At 41.8% G+C, this 26,029-nt stretch overlaps 1 protein-coding gene across 2 annotated transcripts in view; it reads left to right on the top strand.

The window, feature by feature from the left end:
• The window catches only part of si:ch211-247n2.1 (calcium-activated potassium channel subunit beta-2), a 62,182-nt gene that overhangs the window by 13,542 nt on the left and 22,611 nt on the right, over nucleotides 1–26,029 (top strand). For both annotated transcript variants that reach the window (XM_060834137.1, XM_060834136.1), the window contains exon 2: nucleotides 12,252–12,362. In XM_060834137.1, the coding sequence (XP_060690120.1) occupies nucleotides 12,252–12,362 (111 nt within the window). The remainder of the gene's footprint in view (nucleotides 1–12,251; nucleotides 12,363–26,029) is intronic.

Below are 26,029 nucleotides of genomic sequence, written 5' to 3'. Positions count from 1 at the left end.
ACATTTAATATAACAATAAACATCTTAGCGTTGGCCCTCCAGCATGTTCCAAACTGCTCTCCAGTAAAGTTCACTGAATGTGACAGATCCATAAGAGGGATGATGGCATTGGACACTGAAGTGATGTTTCCATTCAAAGCACACACACTGGTTACCCATTGCCCAACACCCTTACTGCCACCATCACACAGCCCAATATGGTGTGTTATGATCTAATGACCTAGTGCATCCCCTGAACAAACACAACTTCAGTGAATGAGATGGGTGGATGGATTGGGTAATTGCGATAATGTCTGATGATGAAACAGGATGTGAAGTTCTCCACTCCTCGATCAGAGGTCAGCCCCTTGGCCATGAGTGGGGCCCTGATCGCTGGAAGACAAAGCGAGAGCTGCCCCTTCCTGTGCTGCTCTCTTCTCATCGATGAGTCAGGGTAGTTTCAAGGGGAGAGATGGCTCTCTCAGTGCAGTGGGGTCAGCTGTGGGTGAATCACCAGGGTTTGGTTTGTAGACATCTGTGTGCCCCTCACACTGCCCACCATGAACAATGCTCTGCTTCTTCCTGAGGCAGGAGGGTGACTCCTTGCCAGTGATTGGTTGCAGTTTGGACTGGCAGTCAAAAGCTGAAAATGGATACAAGCTAGGAGCTGGAACCAGCCAATTTGTAATTCAGGATTTGCCAAACCTGGAGCATTGCATGTGATTTTGGGGTCTCTTTCTATAAGGAAGGATGTTTTGGCTTTGGAGGTAGGACAGCGTCGGTTTGCCAGTCTGCTTCCTGGGACGGCAGGACTGACGTATGAAGAGAGACTGGCCTGGTTTGGACTATACTCACTGGAAGAACAAATTACTGCAGATGCTGGAATCTGTACTGAAAAAACTAAGTGCTGGAGATCACAGAGCTCTGATGAAGAGTCATCAAGATTCAAAATGTTAGCTTGCTCTCTCTCTGTGGATGCTGTTGAACCCCCCGGTGTAGTCTCCAGCATTTGTTATTTTCAGTATTATATTCACTCGAGTTGAGAAGAATGAGGAGGGAGGGACCTCATCAGAAACTTATAAAACTCCAGCAGGAGTAGACAGTGTAAACATAGGAAAGATGCTTCCGATGACCAGGGAATTCAGAACCAGGGGTCACAGTCTAAGGATGTGGGGCAGGACTGACATGAGGGGAAATACTTTCACCAAGAGAGTGGTGAGCCTGTGAATTCACTGCCACAGAAAGCAGTCATGGCTAAAAACATTGAGTGTTTTCAAGAAGGAGTTAGATCTAATTCTTAGAGGTAAAGGAATCAAAGGGTATGGGGAGAAAGTGGAAGAAGGGTTGGACAATCAGCCATGATTATATTGAAAGGCAGAGCAGATTTGAAGTGTGAATGAAGCTTGAAGTGTCTACTGCTGCTCCTAGTTTCCATGTTTCCCCAAACAAATCCATGCTGTCTTCCCTTAAGTAGCCTGCATTGACCTAAGCGACTTAATTTTATCCCAAATTATCAATAAACTAACTGGCCTGTAGTTGCTGGTCTTACACCTTAATTTTTGGTCATGGGAGCAAGTGAGTCTTCTGCCTCTCTGTTTACTCTAATGAGATATGAATGGGCAAGGTCCTGGGCTGCCCAATAATTCTACTCTTGTGCTCTAATAAGATCTCATCAGAATTATCAACAGCTAAGTGTTGACATGTGTTCCATTGAGATCTATGAAAAGCTCCGAGAAATGAGAGACACAGGTAAGTGATCCAGGAAGGCATTAACTACAAATAGCCATTTCACAATGTCACAATATCAACTAATCATTGAACAAAATTAAAGCAAAATACTGTGGATGCTGAAAATCTGAAACAGAAGAAAATGCTGGAGAAACTCAACTGGTCTGGCTGCAGCTGTGGAGAGAGAAAAGAGCTAACATTTTGAGTCCATATGACACTTCTTCAGAACTGAAAGAGGTTGGAAAATGTTTTGGTGTTACATTTTTGACAGAGCTGAACGAGATGTGATACAATCCAGCAATGCCTGTCACTTTGTGGGGTATGTGGAACATTCCTTGTACCAGTCCTAGTTAGGCTCCCACCCACAACTCTTTCTCTTAAATATCGATGTTGTCTTCAGTACTACCCTCTGCTCTCACCTGGAACTGGAATAATTAATCAACTTCACTTCTGATTTCCACCCTTCCTTGACCTTTATCTCATCCATTCCTGAGACTTCCCTTCTCTTCCTTGACTTCACTGTTTCCATTTCTGGGGATAGGCTATCCATTAATATCCCCTACAAACCTACAGACTCCTCTGTTTAACTCAACTACACTTCCTCACACCCTGCATCCTGCAAGAATCCCAATTCATTCTTCCAGTTTCTGTCTTTGTTGCATCTGTTTCAATTATACCACTTTCTACTGGGCGCCTCCAATATGACCTTTTCCCTCAGTTGAAGACCCATCCCCCCACCACACTGTGAGTGGCCAGACCCTCAGCCACATCCAATCCATCTTATGCACTTCTGCTTTTGGCCTTCTCCTTCTTCTCAGAACAATAGCAGAGTTCTCCTTGTGCTCACTTTCCACCCCACCAGTCTCTGCATTCAAAAGATCATCCTCAACCATGTCTGCTATTTCCAGCAGGATACCTCCACCAAACACGTCTTTCCCTCCCTTCCACTGTCAGCATTCCACAGGGATCATTCATTCTGAACACACCTCACTTCCCGTTGGCATTATGCCACATGATGACAGAAGATGTAACATTTCCCCCATTCACCACTTCTCTCCTCACTGCCCAAGGTTCCAAATGATGAAGCAGCATTTCACTTATATTCTTTCAATCTAGTCTACCATATTTATACCTGACAGTGCGATTCACATTGTGGTCTGTGGTCTGAGTGCCCGCTTTGTGAAATACCTCCACTCTGTGCTTAGGAATGACTCCACATTGCATTTGCTTGCCATTTCAATAAACCACCTTGCCCACATGCTAATATTCTGGACCAGCTGAAATGTTCCAACAAGTCACAACATAAGCTTGGATAACAACCTCATGTTCTGCGTTGATATTTTATAGCCTTTGTGACCAATAGTTTAAAGATGTTTGTTCTCCGATTTACCTACATTTTCTCTTCACCCCCTCAGAGCATCCCCAACCCTGCAGCTTTGTTTTGTCTCTGGCTTTTTTCTATTTTCCTCTCAGCAACATTCTCTCCCTTTCTCACCTTAATTTATACCCATTTTACATCTCTTTTTCTCTTTCACCACCATTAATAACTCCTTCGTCCTTCGTACCTTGCCTCCACATTATCTGTCTCCTGCACCACCTCTCTGCCTCTTACAAAAGTACATTAAAACAATTTCCAATCCCCTTTCGTTCCGAAGAAGAATCACACTGGATTTGAAGTGTTCACTCTCTGTTTTAACTATACTCAATGACGTGGCCTCCACAGCCTTATGTCGTAATGAATTCCACAGATTCACCACTTTCTGGTGAAAGAAGTTTCTCCTCATCTCCATTCTAAAGAGTCTTCCCTTAACTCTTAAACTGTGCCCTCGGGTCTTTGTCTCTCCTGCCAATAGAAACATCTTCCCACATCTACTCTGTTCAGACTTTCAGTGTGCTGCAACTTTCAATCAGATCTCCCCTCATCCTTCTAAACGTCATGGAGTATACTCCCAGAGTCTTTAAACATTCCTCATGTTAACCCTTTCATTTCTGGGATCATTCTCGTGAATCTCCTCTGGACCCACTTCAGGGCCAATACATCCATCCTGGATCAACATTTTTTATCCTTTCAGGAGGACAACAATCAACCATATGAAAGTGAGGCTTGTGAGATAAAATGGTACAGGCCTCAAGGCAAAAACATTATAGACTTGCTGCCTGCCCTGCGTGCTTGTATTATCCTCAAGTTAAAACTGATGAACCTGTGAGCAATCTACTAAGCAGAATGAGTGACATAACAAATTAAATCTTCATTTGCCCATGGCTAATTTTGTCTGAAATTATTGTTTCTGGAAGCTTACCCACCCCAAGTTAATCTTTCCAGATTTAATTACAATTATATTTCCAGAAATGTTTTTTATTATATATTAATGACTATGTTCAGTAAATGAGTTTGAAATTTAGAAAGAGTGCTTTATCTGCCCACGGGTAAGTACCACATGTCTTAAACATTGTACATCTGCATGGATTCAACACACGCATTTCACATATCCCACTGAATATACATTCTTGCAAGTCGTCTGCCTATCTGTTGAGAATGTAAGTACATTTCTGTTTTTGATCCAGTTTCATTAACAGTGCTGCAGAATTATTTGTTTGTGAAATCCAGTAACATGGTAGCTAAATTTAAAGATATAATTCTAAATAAATAATATAAACAAAATAATAGGCTTTTAAAATTTTAATTGTACTTTTCAAGGTAGCCCTTTGAATGAAAAACTGTATAGTCTTTCCTTGTCCACTAAGCTCAATCTCATTGACATTTACAAGCAAATCAACAAAGGAACTGAACTCATGAAAAATGCACCACAAAGGGAAAAAGTAATGTTTTAGGAATCTATATCAGGTATGTACACATAAAATAGACAGGGATAAATCAAGTCAAAAAGAAACAAGCTAATGGAAACTGATATTGTGCCAAATTCTCATTATCCTCCAGGGTTAGGGGAATAGACTTTCTACAGATAACAGAAGATGCCAAACTGCTCCAATGTAACTCTCTTAAGTATTGTGAAGGACTGCAAGATCAGAACAGATGAGCCAATGAGAAAAGAAATGTGATTGAGCACACAGAGCTGCAAATAATTAATCATTGGAAAATGAGGAGTGGGTATATGGATACTGCATGAGTACAGTATTAGTCTGCTTGCTTAGGGAAGGTTGTAAATGTGTTGCAAGCAGTTCAGAGAAGGTTTATTAGATGAAAACCTGAATGGGCAGATTGTCTTATAAGGAAATGATGGACAGGCTAGGCTTGTATCCAGTGAGGTATAGAAGGTAAAGAGATGACTTGACTAAAAATAAGTCATGAGGAAAATTGACAGGATGCATGTGGAAAGAATATTTCCTCTTAAGAGACAATCTAAAACCAAGAGTCACTGTTTAAAATAAGAGGAAGACCTATTTAGGATAGGCATAGGGAGTAATTTTTTTCTCACTAACGGTCATGAGTCTTTGAATCCTCTTCTAGAGAGGTGAAGGAAACAGAGTCCTTGAATATTTTTTTGATAGAGGTAGAAAGATTCTTGATAAGCAAGAGATTGAAAGATTATCAGGGTAAGCAGTTAAGTGGAGTATTCTGAACAGCCACAATTTTAATGAATGATGGAGCAAGCTTAAGAAGTTGAGGGGCCTACCTGGTTCATATTTTTATGTGCATTTAAGGTTCCCCAGTTTGTTACAGTTCCAAAGGTATATCCAAAATCGTTAAGCTCTCAAGTGAGAAAGGATGAACTGGCTTCATTGCTTTATTCATGTATCCACTCAGTTGGTCACAAGAAAGATGATTTAAATTGATTCTTTCCCTGGAGTAAATATTTTCCCAAACCCAAATGAATTGATGCTTTTAAAGGGAGCTAATTTAATCAGGCTTTCCTGAGTGAAAAAGAGTATATTTATTAATAACTAAATGTGAGCGCATGCACACACAAACACACACACAAAATACAGTTGTATTGGTAGTTGAACAATCAGTTTATCAATTCTCAGTTTTGCGGATTGGTTGAGATTCTGTAGATTCGATTCTATTCACGATTGAATTCTAGCATTCAGGATGTGACAGAAAGTCCTTTTGTGACCTGTTTCTCTTTTACAGGCACTCAGAGTGATACAGTTGTTATTTGCAGTACAAGGTGACTAGGGGATACTGCGACTGTCACAGCACACTAACACTCAAACCCAGGCTGGTTTACAAGAGAACATTCAGAGAGAGAGCATTTTATTGTGTTGCTCACCTCTTCTGGGTTGCACTGAGGATGGACAAAAGAGAGAGCAACTATTGCATTTGCAAGAAATAGAGCACATCAAATAGGGTCCTATCAGATTGTAAGTTGTATGTTTCTACTGGCGACTGATTAATGGAGTAGCATCAGCCCATAGTGAAGTATTTTTCTTTGTATTCTCACAGCACAGCTCTCTGTGTCACTTTCTTTTGTCCATTAATACTATAAAAACAGCAGGTCTATGCTCTCACTTCCAATTACATGTGGATAAATTGGAATATTTCTCTATTAACCAGCTAAATGTCAAATCTAAACTACATATCACATTTCACAATCAAACCATCAGTGTGGACTTATGCACATTAGCTCAGTATGGCCACTTTTATGATGTGATTTTGCAGCAACAGCTGCTGTTATCACATTACTAGCAGTACCAGTGTACACAGAACCTGACTATTATTTTATTCTCTTTGCCATGATTGAAAACCAACTATATGCTAGACATTTATTTTGTGGCATTAACATTGATGCATATTTCTTAAGATAATTACTACTATCAGGTTTTTCAACAGATACAGAGACAGACAGATAATAAAGAGTGTAGAAGCAAGTCCATTCACATTTTCATAAAAACCTAACTGGTAAAAAGGTGGAATCTATTTAAAATACATTCATACTTGCTAGTTCTTATTTTATTATTTTCCTTTTCCTACTACTGTGTGGGTGTTCTTGTGGTGCAATAGGTAGCATCCTTGCATCTGAACCAGAGCTCTGGATTCAAATCCCACTCTGGGGTGCAATGGCCAAGCAAAGTGCATGCATTATATGGCCATAATATCAAACAGCACAGAAGAGGTCCTTCAGCCCATTGACTCTGCACTGACCTGTCTATACTAGTCCACTTTTTAGCACTTTGTCCTTAGCCTTGAATGTTATGACACTTTAAGCGCTCACCCAAGTACTTTTTGAATGTTGTGAGGTTTTCTGCCTCCACTATCCTCCCAGACACTGCATTCCGGATTCCCATCATTCTCTAGGTGAAACCGTTTTCCTCAAATCCCCTATAAACCTCCTGTCCTTCACCTTAAAATTATATCCTCTTGATTTTGAATCTTCAACTAAGGAGAGCAGCGGCTTCCTATTCACCTTGTCTATGCCCTTATAATCTTAAACACCTCAATTAAATCCCCTTTGAACCTTCTCTGCTCTGATGAAAACAACTCAAACTTACATAAGCTCTCTTCATAGCTAAACTTATCAATCCCTGGCAACATCCTAGTGAATCTCCTAACCAAAGTGTTGTACAGCTACAGCTCCAACATAATCTCACTACTCTTATAACCCATTCAGTGGCTGAAGTCACACAACACTAAGTTATGGTCCAACAGGTTTATTTCAAATCAGAAGCTTTCAGAATGCTGCACCTTCACCCGATGAAGGAGCAGCACTCTGAAAGTTTGTGATTTCAAATAAACCTGTTGGACTATAACCTGGTGTCATGTGACTTCTGACATTGTTCACCCAGTCCAACACCAGGACCTCCACATCATATATGAGACCGATAAAAGCAAGCATCCCGTATGCCTTCTTAACGTCCCTATTAACCTGTCCTGCAATCTTCAGGTATCTATGTGCAAGCACCCCAAGATCCTTATGGTCCTATGAGTTTCCTAGTGTCCTGCCATTCATTGAGTACTCCCTTGTCTTTTAACTTCTTCCAATGAGCACCACCTTACACTTTTCATGGTTAAATTCCATCTTCCATTGATCTGCCCATTTGAGCAATCCATCTATATCTTCCTGTAATGTAAGATCTTCTTGCTCACTATTAGCCACTTAGTCAATCTACATGTCATCCCACAATCTGACTCATCACCCACCGATATTTTCATCTATATCACTGAAATATATCACAAGCAATAAGGGAACCAGCACTGATCCCTGTAATACACCACTGGAAACCAGCCTCCAGTTACACAAACAGTCATCAAACAACACCACAGGTTAAGTAATTACTGACAAATCCTACCAACACACACCAATGACAGGCACCAAGAAAGGGAGACTCCAGGTCAGCCATGTAATAGAAATAAAGTGGAGTTTCTACCACCATTATCTGTAGGGCCAGGTTACAACATGCATGCCAAAATATATGTTGCAACAGCAAGTTAGTCTCCTTGGGGGACTAATTGGTTGTGTAGTCAGTGTGGATCAATCGTTTTTCTAGTTGGCATTCAGGAAATACCTCCCTTCTCTACCCAACATGGAGATTGTAACACTCTGATGGACATGACTTTAGACGAGAACTGAAGGCAATTCATTTTGGTTCACCAAACAGAAGACACAATCTCAATATATCATTGATTGTTTGACATTCAGTTTGGAGTTTTTTTTAACAGGATCATGTCATATTAAGAAAATAAACACTCATTTTAGTACATTATTAAGTGTAAATGTTATCTTTGTTTACATATTTTATCAGTTGCTCATAACATATATAATTATAGATTACAGATATTTTAGCAAACACAACACATCAATTTCCTCTTCTCAACCCTCTCTCACCCATACAGGCAGCACAACACATGCCAGTGACAGAAATGGATGTTTTTTTGTAGATTTCTGCTGCCAGGCTGATGGTTAGTCACACAGTGGTGAGGTATTCCAAACATACCTGTCATGGAGCAGGCCTGGATAAAGCCACAATTGGGGTTATAAGTACTTGCGTCACACGTCATCAGCAAGCAAAAACTGTAGCAAACTCTGGGCATTCAACAAACAGCTGAGAATTCACTCAAAACATGTTACACGGCTGTTACCACTTTACAACAAAACTTTGTAACTTAGAGGAAATCGTGTGGTATAGTGATAGTGTCCCTCACTTTGATCCAGGAGGGCCAAGTTCCTCTACCCATAGGTGTGTAATAACACATCCAGACAGGTTGAATAACAACATCTACTGGCAGGATGGCTCAGTGGTTAGCACTGCTGCTTCACAGTGGCAGGGATCTGAGTTCAGTTCCAACCTCGAGTGACTGTCTGTGTGGAGTTTATGCATTCTCCTCGTGTCTGTGTGGGTTTCCCTCAGGTATTCTAGTTTCTCCTACAATCCAAAGACATGCAGGTCAGGTGAATTGGACATGCTAAATTGCCCATAGTGTTCAGGGATGTATAGATTGGGTGCATTTGTCAGGGAATGGGTCTGAGTGGGTTACTCTTCAGAGGGTCAGTGTGGACTTGTTGGGCCAAATGGCCTATTCCATACTGTATGGATTCTTCTATGTTAGTGATTAGACAACTACAAAGACTGACACAGAAGTTTCATAAATCTGATGTTTTGATTCCTTTTGGTGCAATCACTGCTGTAAGTATCTGAATTGCCTGGAAAAGACAGTTTAGTTTGCACCCTTCAGCAGTAAACCCGGCGGTAATCAGGTAAAAGAGGAGGAGTGCTTCATTTTCTAATTGCTTTCCACCAAAATGCCCAATCACTGTCCTCCTATTTCAAGAGAATTAAATTGTCAAGGATCAGTTTTCATCTGGTAAATTTACACTTGTGAATGTGAGAGCAGCAAAATGAAAATTGAGGAAAGAATTTGCTCAATTATGACATTTGGACAGATTTCATCTTGATCAGCACTCCTGCCAAGGCGAAGTACTGCCCAGTTAAAATACTAAGCAGATGTTTACTTAAATAATTAACTGCCCATACAAACATATGAACGAGGAGCAGGAATACTTCATTCAGCCCCTCCAGCCTGCTCCACCATTAAATAAGATCATAGCTGTTCAGATTGAGAGTTCAAATCCGCATTTTCACCTTTTCCTGGCAATCTTTCAAGCCCATGCTTAACCTACCTTAAAAACCTGTCAACAAAGACTCCATGCTGTGAAACTTGAAAGGGTTCAGAAAAGATTTATGAAGATGTTGCCAAGGTTGGAGGATTTGTGCTATAGGAGAGGCTGAATAAGCTGGAGCTGTTTTTCCTGGAGCGTTGGAAGCTGAGGGGTGACTTTATAGAGGTTTATAAAATCATTAGGGGCATGGAGAAAGTCTTTTTCTTGGGGTGGAGGAGTCCAGAATTAGAGGGCATAGGTTTTAGGGTGAGAGGGGAAAGTTATAAAAGGGAACTAAGGGGCAACATTTTCACGCAGAGGGCTATGCGTGTATGGAATGAGCTGCCAGAGGAAGTAGTGGAAACTGGTACAATTGCAGCATTTAAAAGGCACCTAGATGGGTATATGAATAGGAAGGGTTTAGCGGGATATGGGCAAAGTATTAGCAAATGGGGCTAGATTGGTTTGGGATATCTGGCAAGTTGAATCGAAGGGTCTGTTTCCATGCTGTACAACTCCATGATTCCACTTCATCCGGCTTTTCAGGAGGAGAGTTGCATAGACTCAGGATTCCCTAAGAGAAAAAGTCACCTATCTCTATTTTAAATAGCAAATCTGATTTTTAACTGGTTATCCCTAGATCTAGATTTCCGAAAAGCGAAAAGCTTCTCCACATCTATTGCGTAAGACCCCTCAGGATCTTATGTTTTTTAACCCAGTTGTCTTTTGCTCATGTAAACTGCAGTGTGGATACAAGACTGGCTGTTCCAACTGTTATTTTCATTTCAATTAGCGTTGTCATTGCTACTTGCTCAACCTATCCACAAACTATGGGTACTACAGATTGGAAGACAGTTATTGCACTACTAATTAAAATCATCAATAGTTGTTGTCAGGGAAAACTGGTAACGGTGGTATTTATTTATTTTTCTTCATTTTCTTGAAAGTTTTGAGTGGCTTTTTTTTCATAAATTCACCATTCTTGCAGCTATGAATATACATTAAATTTCCCTGCCATATATAGCTTGCTGTGTTTAACCACCAAAGATTTCTACTGTTAAATTTCATATCCTCCCAAAGGTCAACCTACCTATCAACAGCATGATAAGCAATGAAAATTAGTCTGTTGCATACAATGACCTCAATTCTGAAATTCTAGTTGGTCTCTCACTGAAGTTATTGTACAGGTGGAATGGACACTCAACCTGGCACCTAACTGAGCAGCTTTCCAAAACCAAAGTGAACCACAATCACTAAGGCTAGTTTATGAGGCACTCCAATTGCTGACAACAGCCAGGAACAGCGTGCTCTGAAAAGCTTTAACTTTCTGCTGGAACAAGGGCGGGTGCAATAATTGTGGACTATCAAAGACTTTTATTTTTCTATAGCTGTAAAATTACAAATACAATCTGTTTTTATGTGATAGGCTTGTGCCTGTTATTCTGATCATTGGGAATTGTAAAAATTCTAAAATTTTCTAATCTATTTTTATGGATACTGCATTTTTCTATTTGGTCACTGTGTCTCACTGTAATGTCTTTTTCAAAATACCAGGCTTACTGGAGCCAATTAGCTCAGTTGGCTAGATGGCTTGTATTTGGCTCAGAATAAAACCAACAACATGGGTTCAATTCCCATTTTGTCTGAGGTAGATTTGGGACCTGACTTATTGCCCTGCAACTGAGACTAAAAGACAATGGCAAACTGCCATGACAAAACCTATCAACAAAACAGATTGGGATTACAGAATCATCAGACAATTAGCAAAGGACCTGCCTTCAGGCAGAGCACAGATGAATGAACAGCTTAATATTCATTGTATTGTCCCTCATGATATAGACATCATTGCATTCAATCCGGTGATATTGCATGCTATCAAAAAGGAGTTGAAGCAGTGTGCCACACATGACATCATCTGTTAATTAGCTTGTCCCTGTTGGAAAATATAACAAAGCAGATTCATGAACTATTACAATATTACATTTATACAGTAACTGCTTTGGTTTTATTCCACAAACTCATGAGAAACACAGTGATTTCCTGTCTCCAACCCTTTAGCTGTTTTCCCACTGGTCCTCATTGTAAACCAGAGCTCTTAATCAACATGAGGGAGCTTAAGCCATAAAGTTTACTTTCCACATGAGCAATAATTTGTTGCATAGAAGCACCTGTGTGCCTCAATACGTTGCTATGGATTCTCCGGTCAAGACCAATCAGGAACCCTGTGTAGGATGGGGCTTTAAATCATAATGAAACTGCAGTTTTATGGTAGCAAACTGGTGGTTCCTAATAAACATATTGTATCAAATAATCAAGCAACAACTTATGGGTTATGCTTTATAAGCATAATCCATTAAGGGAGATGAGGATGAGAAATTGGCAAAGAGTATTGCCTGTTACAGTCCCTTAGCTGCAGAGAGATTGCAAAACTCTTGAGTCTTTAAACTGGTCTGTTCTAATGGATTTCAGGGATTTTCCCTTCAATAGGTCCCTCCGGCACAATGTGATTTCCTCCTCTTCAGTGAGATATACTAGTAGTCGCTCCGAGCCTACGATGTTTCTGTGGTCCAGTAAACAACACAGAGAGCAACAAGAAAGGTAAGAGCCAATTACTGTATTTCCTCTTTCCTGTCATGTAAATCAGTGTGTGACACAATAGCGTTTTAAGGGAACAGCATCTCAACAAATTTCAAAACTTTCAAATATCTATCCCTTTTACAAGTTTAATGGCATCAAAATTCACTTCCAGCAGATTCTGTAAAGAACATCTTTCCATCTGAAAGCTTCTGTCAGGTTAATCAGATTAAGAGGTTTACAGTTTACAAGTACAGTTTAAAGTTGCAGAGTAGATATATTTAGAAATTCTAGGCTGGATTTTGATCTTCAGGATCTGAGGTGGATGAGTATGGAATCTTCCATATAGATGAGGCATACTGGCTCTGTAACATAGTCCCAACTCGTCACCATTTTTACAGCAGGCATTTTAGCAGCTTAGTGCTTAAGTATGGATCTGAGGCAATCAACGACCAATTAAAGGACTGGAAGTGTTACAATGCCTAGTTGGAACCCCAAAATATTCTGGGTATTTTTAGCCCTTAATCCTATTTTTTAAAAAGAGGACTGCTACAGAATCAAAATGACTGCTGGTATAAAATCAGTGGCTGGCTAAGATTTGTGTGGCACTGATGACATATAACAGTTAAAGTGCCAAAGAAACTTCAAACAGACTGGACTGTGATCATTTAGAACTACAGAAATAAAAAAAAGTTTGACGATCTTTTGCTTAACAGCAAGCCATTCCTGACAGATTATGCCCCCAACATTTTTGTGTGACTTTTTTTTAACTTTCGATGAATAGACAAGCTATTAAAAAACAAGTTTTAACTTGGCTCGAGTGTACTAGTGAGACTTGTGAGTACCAACCTGGGTTTGAGTGTTAGCATGCTGTGAAAGACACAGTTAAAGAACTATCCCCTTGTCACCTGTGTTGCAGGTAAAGGTATTCTCTCATACTAAGTGCTCGAGGTCAGCTAGTTAGCAGCCAATCAAATGGGAAACAATATGACTCTTGAATGCTGGAATTCAAACATGGTCAGAACTACAGAATCTCAACCAAACTGCAAATCTAAGGAACATGAAACTAATTGTTCAGCCAAATGTGAAGATGTGGCTGAGCTGCTTAGATTTAAGATGGAAAGCAATGAAAAGGAGTTCATACAGTAAGTACAGGTCAGTGGCACTGAAGTTTGCTGAGGTGATTGGCAAACTGGTGGGACAGAACAAAGGCAATATCTTCTACATAGGTTATAACAACTACAAGTTTGCACTCTGAATCTAGAAGGGTATCAAGGTAAATGGTAGCAGAACTGGATGTAGTGATGGAGAGTCATCACTTTTTAAATTCATTCAAAGGATGTGTGTAGCACTGGCTAGACCAGCATTCAGTGCCCATTGTGCAGAGGATAGTAAATAGATAGGTAGACCGGGCAAGGTTTGGCACATTTCCTTGCCTTTAAGGACATTATTGAACTAGATGACAACAATTGACAATTATTAGACTCTTAATTCCAGACATTTTATGAATTCAAATTCTACCATTTGAGGTGGTGGGACTTGAACCCAGGTCCCTAGAACATTATCTGGGTCTCTGAATTAATAGCCTAGTGACAATAACACTATCCCTAATATTATAAGCATGTCCTGCCAGTAATACATTGCCTCTGGTTCATTCCTTTGGGCAGAAGCTGACCACACTGCATGTCTCATTCGGATGACCACCACAGACAAAGTAATGGATACCTTGTGGATGGGGCACCAGGTCACATTGAGTTAATCACCAACGGCACTACATAGGCACAGCAATCACTAGGATTTACCTTCATCACAGTACTTTCTCAAGTGGAAAGAACTGTCAAGCAGGCCCAGGACATCAGGGCCCAATATCCAGGGCATTCAGCACTAGGGGGGCTACTGTCCTCAAGTTTTTAGGATTTAGGTCATAGTGGAGCAGTTGTTCTTGGGTTGGGGGAAGAGCTGGGACCAGAAACAGTACAGAGTCCATTATTTCTACCCTTGTACTTGCTGTCAATTGAATCCATGTGGCCATCAGGCCCACAGATAAAGTAGCCAGGGCATTCAGTGATAGGAAGGAATTCCACTCTATCGATGTTTAGCCAGAAGTGTCTCCTCCAGATCTATGTATGGCATTCAGCAGCTGCCATGATTCTGTCCTCTTGAGAAAATTGCAGGTGTTGTATCTTTACATGCCCCTTGATAGACTATATGGATGGACGTGAGGGACAAAGGGAATTGAAGGGAATCTGTGACAGGTGATTTAAACACAAGTTTAAAGATTATAAAAGAGGAATTCTTTATTCCACTGTCTAGAATTATTTTTATAAATGTTAATGGAAAAATGTAGATTAGATGATGAACTATTTCTCATGAATATTCCCTGGATACTACAGATCAATCAAATTATGGTTTTAGAGTTTAATTCCTGATCCCTGAGTAGCCTGGTTGAGTTGGAAGAATTTCTAAGATTAACTTTTCTCACGACCATGTAACACTGCTTCCTTTACCTCTTAAACAGAAAAATGAACCTTTCTCACAGCTTCTTGAACTAATTTCGCCCAGAAAGTCACCTGCAGCTGTTGGCTCACTTCAGAACCACCTCTCAGCTTTCTTGTCACTCTCAGTGATTATGATCTGTGATATCCATGGCCCTGGCTCTTCAATGCTGACCAACAAGTTCAGACTCTGCTTCAACTCCTAGCTGCTGACCTGCTGTCTGTGACTTCTGCAGCTTAGGGGTGATGCCAGTCAATCTGGCTTGGTATTCAGCAACTGCATGCTTGTTCTAATCCTCTTCCTGGTTCTCTAGCCATAGGCTTCCTACACATGTGACCATACTTTCTGTACCTTCTTTCTTTGCATCTAGCCCAAAGCCTTTGTTTTCCAGACTCACCACTCCCCTCCCCACCCCCCCGTCGGCAGGCCAAAGTCATTGCTTTCTTCAGGAAGGGCTCAGAGGAACGCCGGTGCACTCCCCTACCAACACCACCTTCTGTTGGAGGCTCACTACACTCCACTCTTCACGCCCACACACAATCCTATGATCAAGGCACAGAAGCATTGCAACTACTGATATCTCCACTTAAAGACTACAATTGAGTAAGTCATTGAAATGCTCAAGATGCAGTTCACTACTTTGACCAATAAGGGAACACCAAAATGTCAATTCTGCCGCTCCTCCGATGCTGCATGAACTGCTGTGCTTTTCCAGTGCCACATTTTTCAATTGCTCTCAGCATCTGCAGTCTTCACTTTCTCTCAACTGGGGAACAACCTCCCATATGTTGTCTCAAATGTTACTACAATCATTATTACTTGGAGGTTCTGGTGTTGGACTGAGGTGAACAAAGTTAAAAATCACACAACACCAAGTTATAGTCCAACAGGTTTATTTGGAAGCGCTAGCTTTCGGAGTGCCGCTCCTTCAATCACCTGATGAAGGAGCAGCACTCCAAAAGCTAGTGCATCCAAATAAACCTGTTGGACTATAACCTGGTGCTGTGTGATTTTTAACTTTGTCCAATCATTATGTTATGTAGAGATCCAGTTCAAGCTTCAAGACACCTATCAGGATGGAAAGATGTCCAAACACATTTTTTCTTAAAAGCTCTTCATTCTGGAGAATTGTAGATCATAACCTCATATTTTCATGAAAAAGAATGTGAATCCACCACAAGATGAGTCATGAAGGTTTCACTGCTCCCTATAATGGAAGAACAGTCTCAAATGGTCACACTATGAGAACTAACACATACACATGCACCTGTTCCCTATCTCATAATTAATTTACCTTTAATTTATCAGTCATGCTCATCATGGCTGCTATTATGATTCTGTTATTTGAAATAAATTGATTTGTTTAAACATATAAAAAGTATAAAATGATCCCATAATGAGCAAATTATAAGATTACCTTGCAAAGGCTGTATGTATAAGGAGTTACCTGTATGACTGAAGACAAGTCATGAGTGCATTTGAGATGGTGATGCCTATGGCAGTCATCCTAGGTGTTGGGATAGGTGCCTCATCAGGTTGCCCACTTGCAACAATGTACAGGGAGCTACTACCACAGGATCTTTAAGCATTGGTAGTTTCTCCATCAGAAGTGCCAAGGGGGGCATCTGATGATGCAGGATCCCCCATGAGGGATGTCCTTTTCACCCATCTCTGCCTTTTACGTGACTTTTGAATGTTAAAGTGGACAACTAACATTTATTTCATATATTGTTCACCATCAATGATTGAATGCTACTTTGTTGCATTGACCAGTGTTTGGCAAACAGGGCGCTGCAACATTGACCTTGATGCTTCATTTGACTCTCTTAGATGTGGACCTTTTTCTCCTTGGATAAACATTTGTTCAAATTCTGAGACATGGTGGTGCAAATTGTGACAAAACTGTTCCTTTAACAATGTTATGTTGTCCTTCTTTTGTTCAGAGAAGTCATAAAAGACAGATGCTGAAAAGTCTAAGTTGAAGTGTTCTAGGGCCAGTTTGATCATAGCTAATAGATACTGCTTCATGCAGCAGGCTTTCAAGTTCTTGAAAACAAAACACTTGTACAATGAAAGGGCCAGTTCTCCCAGCTCAACTTGTCTTTGATTTGGTTTGGTTTTTAGCAGTAGAGTGGAAAGAAGATGCTGGACCCAAAGAAGCAGATCCAGGCTAGTCCTCTCTCCCTGACTTCTCTCCTGTAATACCCTGTGTTTGATTTTTACTTTTTGTTTAAGGGGATCATTGCGAATATTTGGAACAGCATCATTATGTGGGAATAGTCTGTTGAGTTTTCAGATAGTTTGTTATTCTATATTCTGTGACCTTTCATTTAGGTTTCATTTGGTAATCTGGTAAATAAATTCTGTTTTGTTTAAAATCAAGTGATGTGGCCAGCTGCATCCCTCCTGAAATATCCTTGTTACACCTGCTTAAAACAGTTAGCAAAGTTAGTGTCTGGGTTACTTTCTTGAAATGTTTTGAGGGGGTGTGGTGTGTACTGAAACAACATCTCATGAAAAGCTTTGAAGAAAAGTAATATTGACTCAAAGAGTTAACTTTATTTCTCTCTTCACGAATGCTGTCAGACTTGTTGCGTTTCCTCGGCACTTTTCTGTTCTTATCACACATATTTGAATGTTTTGGAGGACTATGCCCCTCAGGTTACATATACTTATGACTGTGGAGTTGAAATCTATCATATGAGTGGGGTGCTGCACTTAACTTGCCCGTCTAGAAAAAAGTGTTTTGAAGCCATACTTAGAGTCATAGTCATAGTCATAGAGATGTACAGCATGGAAACAGACCCTTCGGTCCAACTTGTCCATGCTGACCCGATATCCCAACCCAATCTAGTCCCACCTGCCAACATTCGGCCCATATCCCTCCAAACTCTTCCTATTCATATACCCATCCAAATACCTCTTAAATGTTGCAATTGTACCAGTCTCCACCACTTCCCCTGGCAGCTCATTCCTTACACGTACCACCCTCTGCTTGAAAAGGTTGCCCCTGAGGTCTCTTTTATATCTTTCCCCTCTCACCCTAAACCTATGCCCTCTAGTTCTGGACTCCCCGACCCCAGGGAAAAGACTTTGTCTATTTATCCTATCCGTGCCCCTCATAATTTTGTAAACCTCTATAAGGTCACCCCTCAGCCTCCGATGCTCCAGAGAAAACAGCTCCAGCCTGTTCAGCCTCTCCCTGTAGCTCAGATCCACCAACCCTGGCAAATTCCTTGTAAATCTTTCCTGAACCCTTTCAAGTTTCACAACATCTTTCCGATATGAAGGAGACCAGAATTGCACGCAATATTCCAACAGTGAACTAACTAATATCTTGTACAGCCATAGCATTTGTATCCTGGAACATTAAGCTGCCAGTCCTGCCCATCACTGAGCCATGTTACCGTAATTGCCATGATATCCCAGTCCCATGTTGCTAACCATACCCTGAGTTCAGGTAAAAAAATGAGGTCTGCAGATGCTGGAGATCCTCTACAAGGATTTCAGTGAGTCTCTCTCTCACTGCACCTCCCAGGTCATTCTCCAGTTTCCTCATTTCCCCTCCTCCCACCTTGTCTCAGTCGGTCCCCTCAACTCAGCACCACCCTCCTAACCTGCAATCTTCTTCCTGACCTCTCCGCCCCCACCCCACTCCAGCCTATCACCCTCACCTTGACCTCCTTCCACCTATCACATCTCCATCGCCCCTCCCCCAAGTCCCTCCTTCCTACCTTTTGTCTTAGCCTGCTTGGCACACTCTCCTCATTCCTGATGAAGGGCTTATGCCCGAAACGTCGAATTTCCTGTTCCTTGGATGCTGCCTGACCTGCTGTGCTTTAACTAGCAACACATTTTCAACCATACCCTGAGTTCATCTGCCTTCCCTGTTAGGCACTTTGCATTGAAATAAATGCAGTTTAATTTATTAGTCCTACCTTGGCCCTGCCTGCCCTGACTGTTTGACTCACTTCTGTTCTCAGCTGTACTCATCTCAGATCGATTTCTTTCCTCCCTGGGTCCCCCCTTCCCCCCCACCACCTTACTAGTTTAAATCCTCCCGAGCAGTTCTAGCAAATTTCCCTGCCAGTATATTAGTCCCCTTCCAATTTAGGTGCAATCCATCCTTCTTGTACAGGTCACTTCTAAACCAAAAGAGATTCCAATGATCTAAAAATGTGAATCCTTCTCCCATACACAAGTTCCTCAGCCATGCATTCATCTGCTCTATCCTCCTATTCCTGCCCTCACTAGCTCATAGCACTGGGAGTAATCCAGATATTATTACCCTTGAGGACCTCTTTTTAAATTTCTGCCTAACTCTCTGTAATCTCCCTTCAGAATCTCAATCCTTTCCCTTCCAATTTCGTTGGTTCCAATGTGGACAATGACCTCCTGCTGGACCCTCTCCCCCGTGAGAACATTCTGCACCCTCTCTGAGACATCCTTGATCCTGGCACCAGGGAAACACACACCATTCTGCTTTTTCTCTGTTGGCCACAGAAACGTCTGTCTGTACCTCTGACTACAGAATCCCCTAACACAATTGATCTCTTGAAAGCCGATGTACCTCTCGTTGCATTAGAGCCAGTCTCAATACCAGAAACTTGGCTGTTCGTGCTACGTTCCCCTGAGAATCCATCACCCCCTACATTTTCCAAAACAGCATACCTGTTTGAATTGGGTATATCCACAAAAGACTCTTGCACTAGCTGTCTACCTCTCTTACCCTTCCTGGAGTTAACCCGTCTATGTGACTGTATCTGAGACTTCCCCCCTTCCTATAACTGTCATCCATCATATACTGTTGCTGTTACAAATTCCTCATCGCTTCTATCTGTCTTTCCAAACAATCCACTCGATCTGATAAGATTCGTTATTTAATCCATATCCTCTTTAATAGGCTATATAGAACATAGAACACAGAACAATACAGCGCAGAACAGGCCCTTTGGCCCTCAATGTTGCGCCGACCTGTGAACTATTCCAAGCTAGTCCCTCTACACGATCCCATTATCATCCATGTGCTTTTCCAAGGATTGTTTAAATCTCCCTAATGTGGCCAAGTTAACTACATTGGCAGGCAGGGCACTCCACGCTCTTACCACTCTCTGAGTAAAGAACCTGACTCTGACATCTGTCTTAAATCTATCACCCCTCAATTTGTAGATACGTCCCTTCGTACAAACTGACGTCATCATCCTAGGGAAAAAACTTTCACTGTCTACCCTATTCAATCCTCTGATCATCTTGTATGCCTCTATTGAAACCCCTCTTAGTCTTCTTCTTTCCAATGAGAACAGACCAAGGTGTCTCAGCCTTTCCTCATAAGACCTCCCCCCCCCACACCCAGACCAGGCAACATCCTGGTAAATCTCCTCTCCACCTTTTCCAATGCTTCCACATTCTTCCTGTAATGGGGCGACCAGAACTGTAACAATATTCCAAGTGTGGCCGCATTAGCATTTTGTATAGTTGCAGCATGACATTGCGGCTCCGGAAATCAATCCGTCTACCAAAGAAAACCATATGCCTTCTTAACAGCACGATCAACCTGGTGTGGCAACTTCAGTGATCTATGTACATGGTCTCCAAGATCTCGCTACACATCCACACTATTAAGAATTTTTCCATTAACTCAGTACTCTGCCTTCCTGTTATTCTTCCCAAAGTGAATCACCTCTCATTTAGCTGCATTGAACTTCATTTGCCACCTCTCAGCCCAATTCAGCAGTTTATCCAAGTCCTTTTGCAACCTGTCACATTCTTCCACACTGTCCACTACTCCACCGACTTTAGTATCATCTGCAAACTTACTAACCTATCCACCTGTGCCTGCGTCTAAGTCATTTATAAAAATGACAAAAAGCAGTGGGATATTTGTGGCACACCACTAGTAACCGGACTCCAGGCTGAATATTTTCCATCATCCACCACTCACTGCCTTCTTTCAGAAAGCCAGTTTCTAATCCAAACTGCTAAATCATCCTCAATCCCATGGCTATGCACTTTTTCTAACAGCCTAATATGTGAAAACCTATCAAAGGCTTTACTGAAGTCAATGTTTACCATTAAGTAAAAAATGAGGTCTGCAGATGCTGGAGATCATAGCTGCAAATGTGTTGCTGGTCAAAGCACAGCAGGCCAGGCAGCATCTCAGGAATAGAGAATTCGACGTTTCGAGCATAAGCCCTTCATCAGGAATGAGAGAGAGTAGCCAAGCAGGCTAAGATAAAAGGTAGGGAGGAGGGACTAGGGGGAGGGGCAATGGAGGTGGGATAGGTGGAAGGAGGTCAAGGTGAGGGTGATAGGCCGGAGTGGGGTGGGGGCGGAGAGGTCAGGAAGAGGATTGCAGGTTAGGAGGGCTGTGCTGAGTTGAGGGAACCGACTGAGACAAGGTGGGGGGAGGGGAAATGAGGAAACTGGAGAAATCTGAATTCATACCTTGTGGTTGGAGGGTTCCCAGGCGGAAGATGAGGCGCTCCTCCTCCAACCATCGTGTTGTTATGTTCTGGCGATGGAGGAGTCCAAGGACCTGCATGTCCTTGGTGGAGTGGGAGGGAGAGTTAAAGTGTTGACCCACGGGGTGGTTGGGTTGGTTGGTCCGGGCGTCCCTGAGGTGTTCCCTGAAGCGTTCCGCAAGTAGGCGGCCCGTCTCCCCAATATAGAGGAGGCCACATTGGGTGCAGTGGATGCAATAGATGATGTGTGTGGAGGTGCAGGTGAATTTGTGGTGGATATGGAAGGATCCCTTGGGGTCTTGGAGAGAGGTAAGGGAGGAGGTGTGGGCGCAAGTTTTGCATTTCCTGCGGTTGCAGGGGAAGGTGCCGGGAGTGGAGGTTGGGTTGGTGGGGGGTGTGGACCTGACGAGGGAGTCACGAAGGAAGTGGTCTTTGCGGAACGCTGATAGGGGAGGGGAGGGAAATATATCCCTGGTGGTGCGGTCCGTTTGGAGGTGGCGGAAATGACGGCGGATGATACGCTGTATACGGAGGTTGGTGGGGTGGTAGGTGAGAACCAGTGGGGTTCTGTACTGGTGGCGGTTGGGGGGGGCGGGGCTCAAGGGCGGAGGAGCGGGAAGTGGAGGAGATGCGGTGGAGGGCATCGTTGATCACATCTGGGGGTAATCTGCGGTCTTTGAAGAAGGAGGCCAACTGGAACTGGTCCTCCTGGGAGCAGATGCTGCGGAGACGAAGGAATTGGGAATATGGGATGGCGTTTTTACAGGGGGCAGGGTGGGAGGAGGTGTAGTCCAGGTAGCTGTGAGAGTCAGTCGGTTTATAGTAGATGTCTGTGTTGATTCGGTCACCCGAGATAGAAATGGAAAGGTCTAGGAAGGGGAGGGAGGAGTCTGAGACAGTCCAGGTGAATTTGAGGTCGGGATGGAAGGTGTTGGTAAAGTTGATGAACTGTTCAACCTCCTCGTGGGAGCACGAGGCAGCGCCGATACAGTCATCGATGTAGCGGAGGAAAAGATGGGGGGTGGTGCCAGTGTAGTTGCGGAAGATGGACTGTTCCACATATCCTACGAAGAGACAGGCATAGCTGGGGCCCATGCGGGTGCCCATGGCAACTCCTTTAGTTTGGAGGAAGTGGGAGGATTGGAAAGAGAAGTTGTTCAGGGTGAAGACCAGTTCAGTCAGTCGAAGGAGGGTGTCAGTGGAAGGGTACTGGTTGGTGCGGCGGGAAAGGAAGAAGCGGAGGGCTTTGAGTCCTTCGTGATGGGGGATGGAGGTCCTCAACACGGTTCTGTCCCCATTAGTCCAAGAACTCCCCACCTACGTTCGGGACATCACCCACACCCCCCACCTCCTCCATGATTTTCGCTTCCCCGGTCCCCAACGCCTTATCTTCACGATGGAGGGACACACTTTCCTCATTCCTGACGAAGGGCTTTTGCCTGAAATGTCGAATTTCCTGTTCCTTGGATGCTGCCTGACCTGCTGCGCTTTAACCAGCAACACATTTTCAGCTCTGATCTCCAGCATCTGCAGACCTCACTTTTAACTCTGTTCTTTTCAAATGGTGACTTACACAGACTTGACATGGGGCTAGGACCCTGAAGATGAATCTATTTCCAGCTCCCCAACCCTGAAATAAAAATTCAGCCATCGCGTGAGCACTTTTCATGAAACTATTAAGCCATAAAAGCCAAGGAATAAATACCTTGGATAATTTCAATGTTAAATATCATTATACTGTAACCTCTGAAATCTAGAAATGCCAGTCCGGAACTTGCCTTGAGCACTGGTGCAACTCTGGGACCGGCCACTTGTGGCGCTGCAGGAGGGAAGCAGGGGAGCTTCAGGCTGTTGGTGGGAAATAGTGGGAGATTTTTACAGTCACCACTTTAATAAACTTTCTCAGGTACCAGGCTCTCTATCATCTCCATTCAGGACAAGAAGAAGGTGCTGTCAAATATGTGTGTGTTTAGAATGTTTCTGAGGATGGGCTTGGTAGTTAAAAACTAATTTCAGAGTTGACAGTTGTACCTAGTATGTGAGGGCCTGATTACCTTTAACTCACTTGGAAAGGCCATAATTGTTGGCTGAAAGTTCAGGCATCAGTGCAGATGGAGACTTGTCGAAATTGTTGCTTAACCGGCTGTTCTGTCGAAGTTTCTGACGGATAACTGTACCCTCAGTGGACTATTAGACAGACAAATTCAAGTCAATGTGACTGAAATGATTTGTAGAATTGGATTAAATCTGCCCTGATGTTAAAAGCGTGTCCTATTTTCACCTTCGGCTGTTCTTGTTCTGATTTCCCTCTACAACATATTGGTCTGAAATTGCCAGCCTGTTTTAATTTGTCAGTTTCAAGAGTATATACTGCAATTCCCAAATACTCAACCTACAGATCATTATATACGAGAGAATATGGATTCATAATGTAGCTAAATCATGGTCTGAAGATTTGTTGTTTGATTTGGCTTTAAGGTATTAGTGTGACAAATGATTCATTTCTCAATGTGTAAGGCTTATTAGCTTAAAATTATCTATCGTGCTGTAGTAACGTTAAGCGTTGTAAGCACTGTGTGATTGTGGTTTTTCATACCCATCTGAACAGCAATTTCAGATTTGTTGTAACATCTCACCTGAAAGATAGCATCTCTGATACTGCAGCATTCCTTTAGTGCTAAACAGAAATGTTAACCCGGGTTATATGATCCAAATCATATTACACTTTGGATCACTAACTTCTGATTCAGAGGCAAAAGTGTTACCACGATGGATTCAAACTCTTAATGGTTATTTGCCTTGATAAATAGATGGCGAAGAAAAATAAAATTCTTGACAATTAGATGTGAGATTCCACAATGCCTGTTGAGTGAGATGGCAATCGTAGACATTAAAAACATTTTTTAATTGACTAATTTTAAGTGAGAAAAACAATCGAGTTAATTTATAAGTAAAATCCTGATGTTGCTGGAAATCTGAAATAAAACTGTGAAGTGCTAGAGAATCTTAGCAGGGCTGGCAGCATCTGTGGAATGAGAAACATTTCTTCAGAATTGGAATTCATTTATTACACAGAATACTTTCACCAGTCATAACATGGTAGGAATTTATAGCATTGTATTGCTACATTAAGTTTCTCATTCATAATAGCATAAAATATATCATTTTGGGTTTGCAAGATCTCTTATTTGTCTCTCTGTAAGCATTGCCCTTAATGAAGTGCTGCTGAGTTTATCACATGGGATAGTGGCAGCTATGAATAGCACAAATGATTTTCATCTTTCTTTTGCTGTCAGTAATGAATTCACGAGGATATGTAATGCACTGTTCGTGCAATCTTGGCAGAAGTTTAGTAGAATAGTATTTCTATGACAGAAATGCAAAATAAATTCCCCCCCTTGCTTTAGAAAAAGCAGAAACAAGGTAGTTTTATTTCAGTTTTTACCCTGAGACAATAAATGCCAGAATTGCATGCTTTGTAGATTCAAATCCCTTAATAGACCAGAGGAAACCAGATAGAGTAGTCAGTCATCCTTCACATTGCAAGTACTTGAGGTTTCTTGTAACCTGGTTTCAAGTAGGGAAAATGCGCTTTGCTTTCTCTGGTAAATCAACCACCATGACACAGCAGACATGTTTCCTAGCAAAACCTTCAATTAGTAGTCAGACTTTTATTACTTCATCCTCGGATATGAATGTCGCCGGCTAAGCCAGAGTTTATTGCCTATCCCTATTTGCCCTTAAGGTGTTAATGAGCTGCTGTTTTGAATCGCTGAATTCCATTTTGTCATGACAACTGATCACAACCCTTGATTACATCTGGATACATTGAACTTTAATTACAACATTTGTTTAAAAAGAGGACATACAATTAAAAGCTCACTATAGTAGTAAATTCCGTTCCTTTCCTGAGAGGAACTATGTGATGTCACATTTGAAAAGGTGCCAGTGGAAATTCAAATGGCAACCCTTTAGAGGAAGAGGAACATTTCAAAACATGCTGAACGGTGATCTCCTGTGGCTGCAGAGATAATAAAAGACTGACTAAGCCTTTTAGCAGGAACCATCTCCTTTGGATTTTAAGCTTAATTGCAGACATGGTTTGAGCTTTACCCTTTGCGGAATATACGAAAAGGGAATTAAAGATCAGCTGCAACCCCTTTCCTCTATATGTCAGTAAGCTGATGTTCAAGTGTAGGATAGTGTGCTGTGAAGTCACAATTTAAGGAGAGCTGTTAGATACCCCCCATTGCATGTTTTAAAAAAAAATGGGGAGAAATCAGATTTATCATTTTGGATCTAGTGACCCTTCCTCAGAACTCAAGAAGGATCACTTGATCTGAAATAAACTTCAATTTCTCTTCACAGATGCTACCAGACCTGCTGAGCTTTTCCAGCAACTTCTGGTTTTGTTTCTGATTGATAGCATTCCTAGTTCTTTTGTTTTTTTTAAAAGAAGAGTGCTATAAGCCAGGCTAGCCAGTGAAGTTGGTGTCAAAATGGAAACAGGACAAAAACCTAAGGGCAAATTTGTAAAGCTAAGAATCTCAAAATACATTGCCTTGTAACCAATGACATAGCTACCAGAATCATTCACCTTCCTGGCTGCAATGTTCTGCTACCTACTTTTCAGAAAACCAATAGATTTATTCATATATCTTTTCAACGTATCTTTTTACTCAATTCAGATCTCTAATTTGTGTCTGTGTAGTGTTATGTTATCTTTCCTCATGT

Source organism: Hemiscyllium ocellatum, chromosome 13 (genome assembly GCF_020745735.1).
Source record: "Hemiscyllium ocellatum isolate sHemOce1 chromosome 13, sHemOce1.pat.X.cur, whole genome shotgun sequence".
NCBI lineage: Eukaryota > Metazoa > Chordata > Chondrichthyes > Orectolobiformes > Hemiscylliidae > Hemiscyllium > Hemiscyllium ocellatum.
Note: the sequence above shows the minus strand (reverse complement) of the source record. Positions and strands in the feature narration are given on the sequence as shown.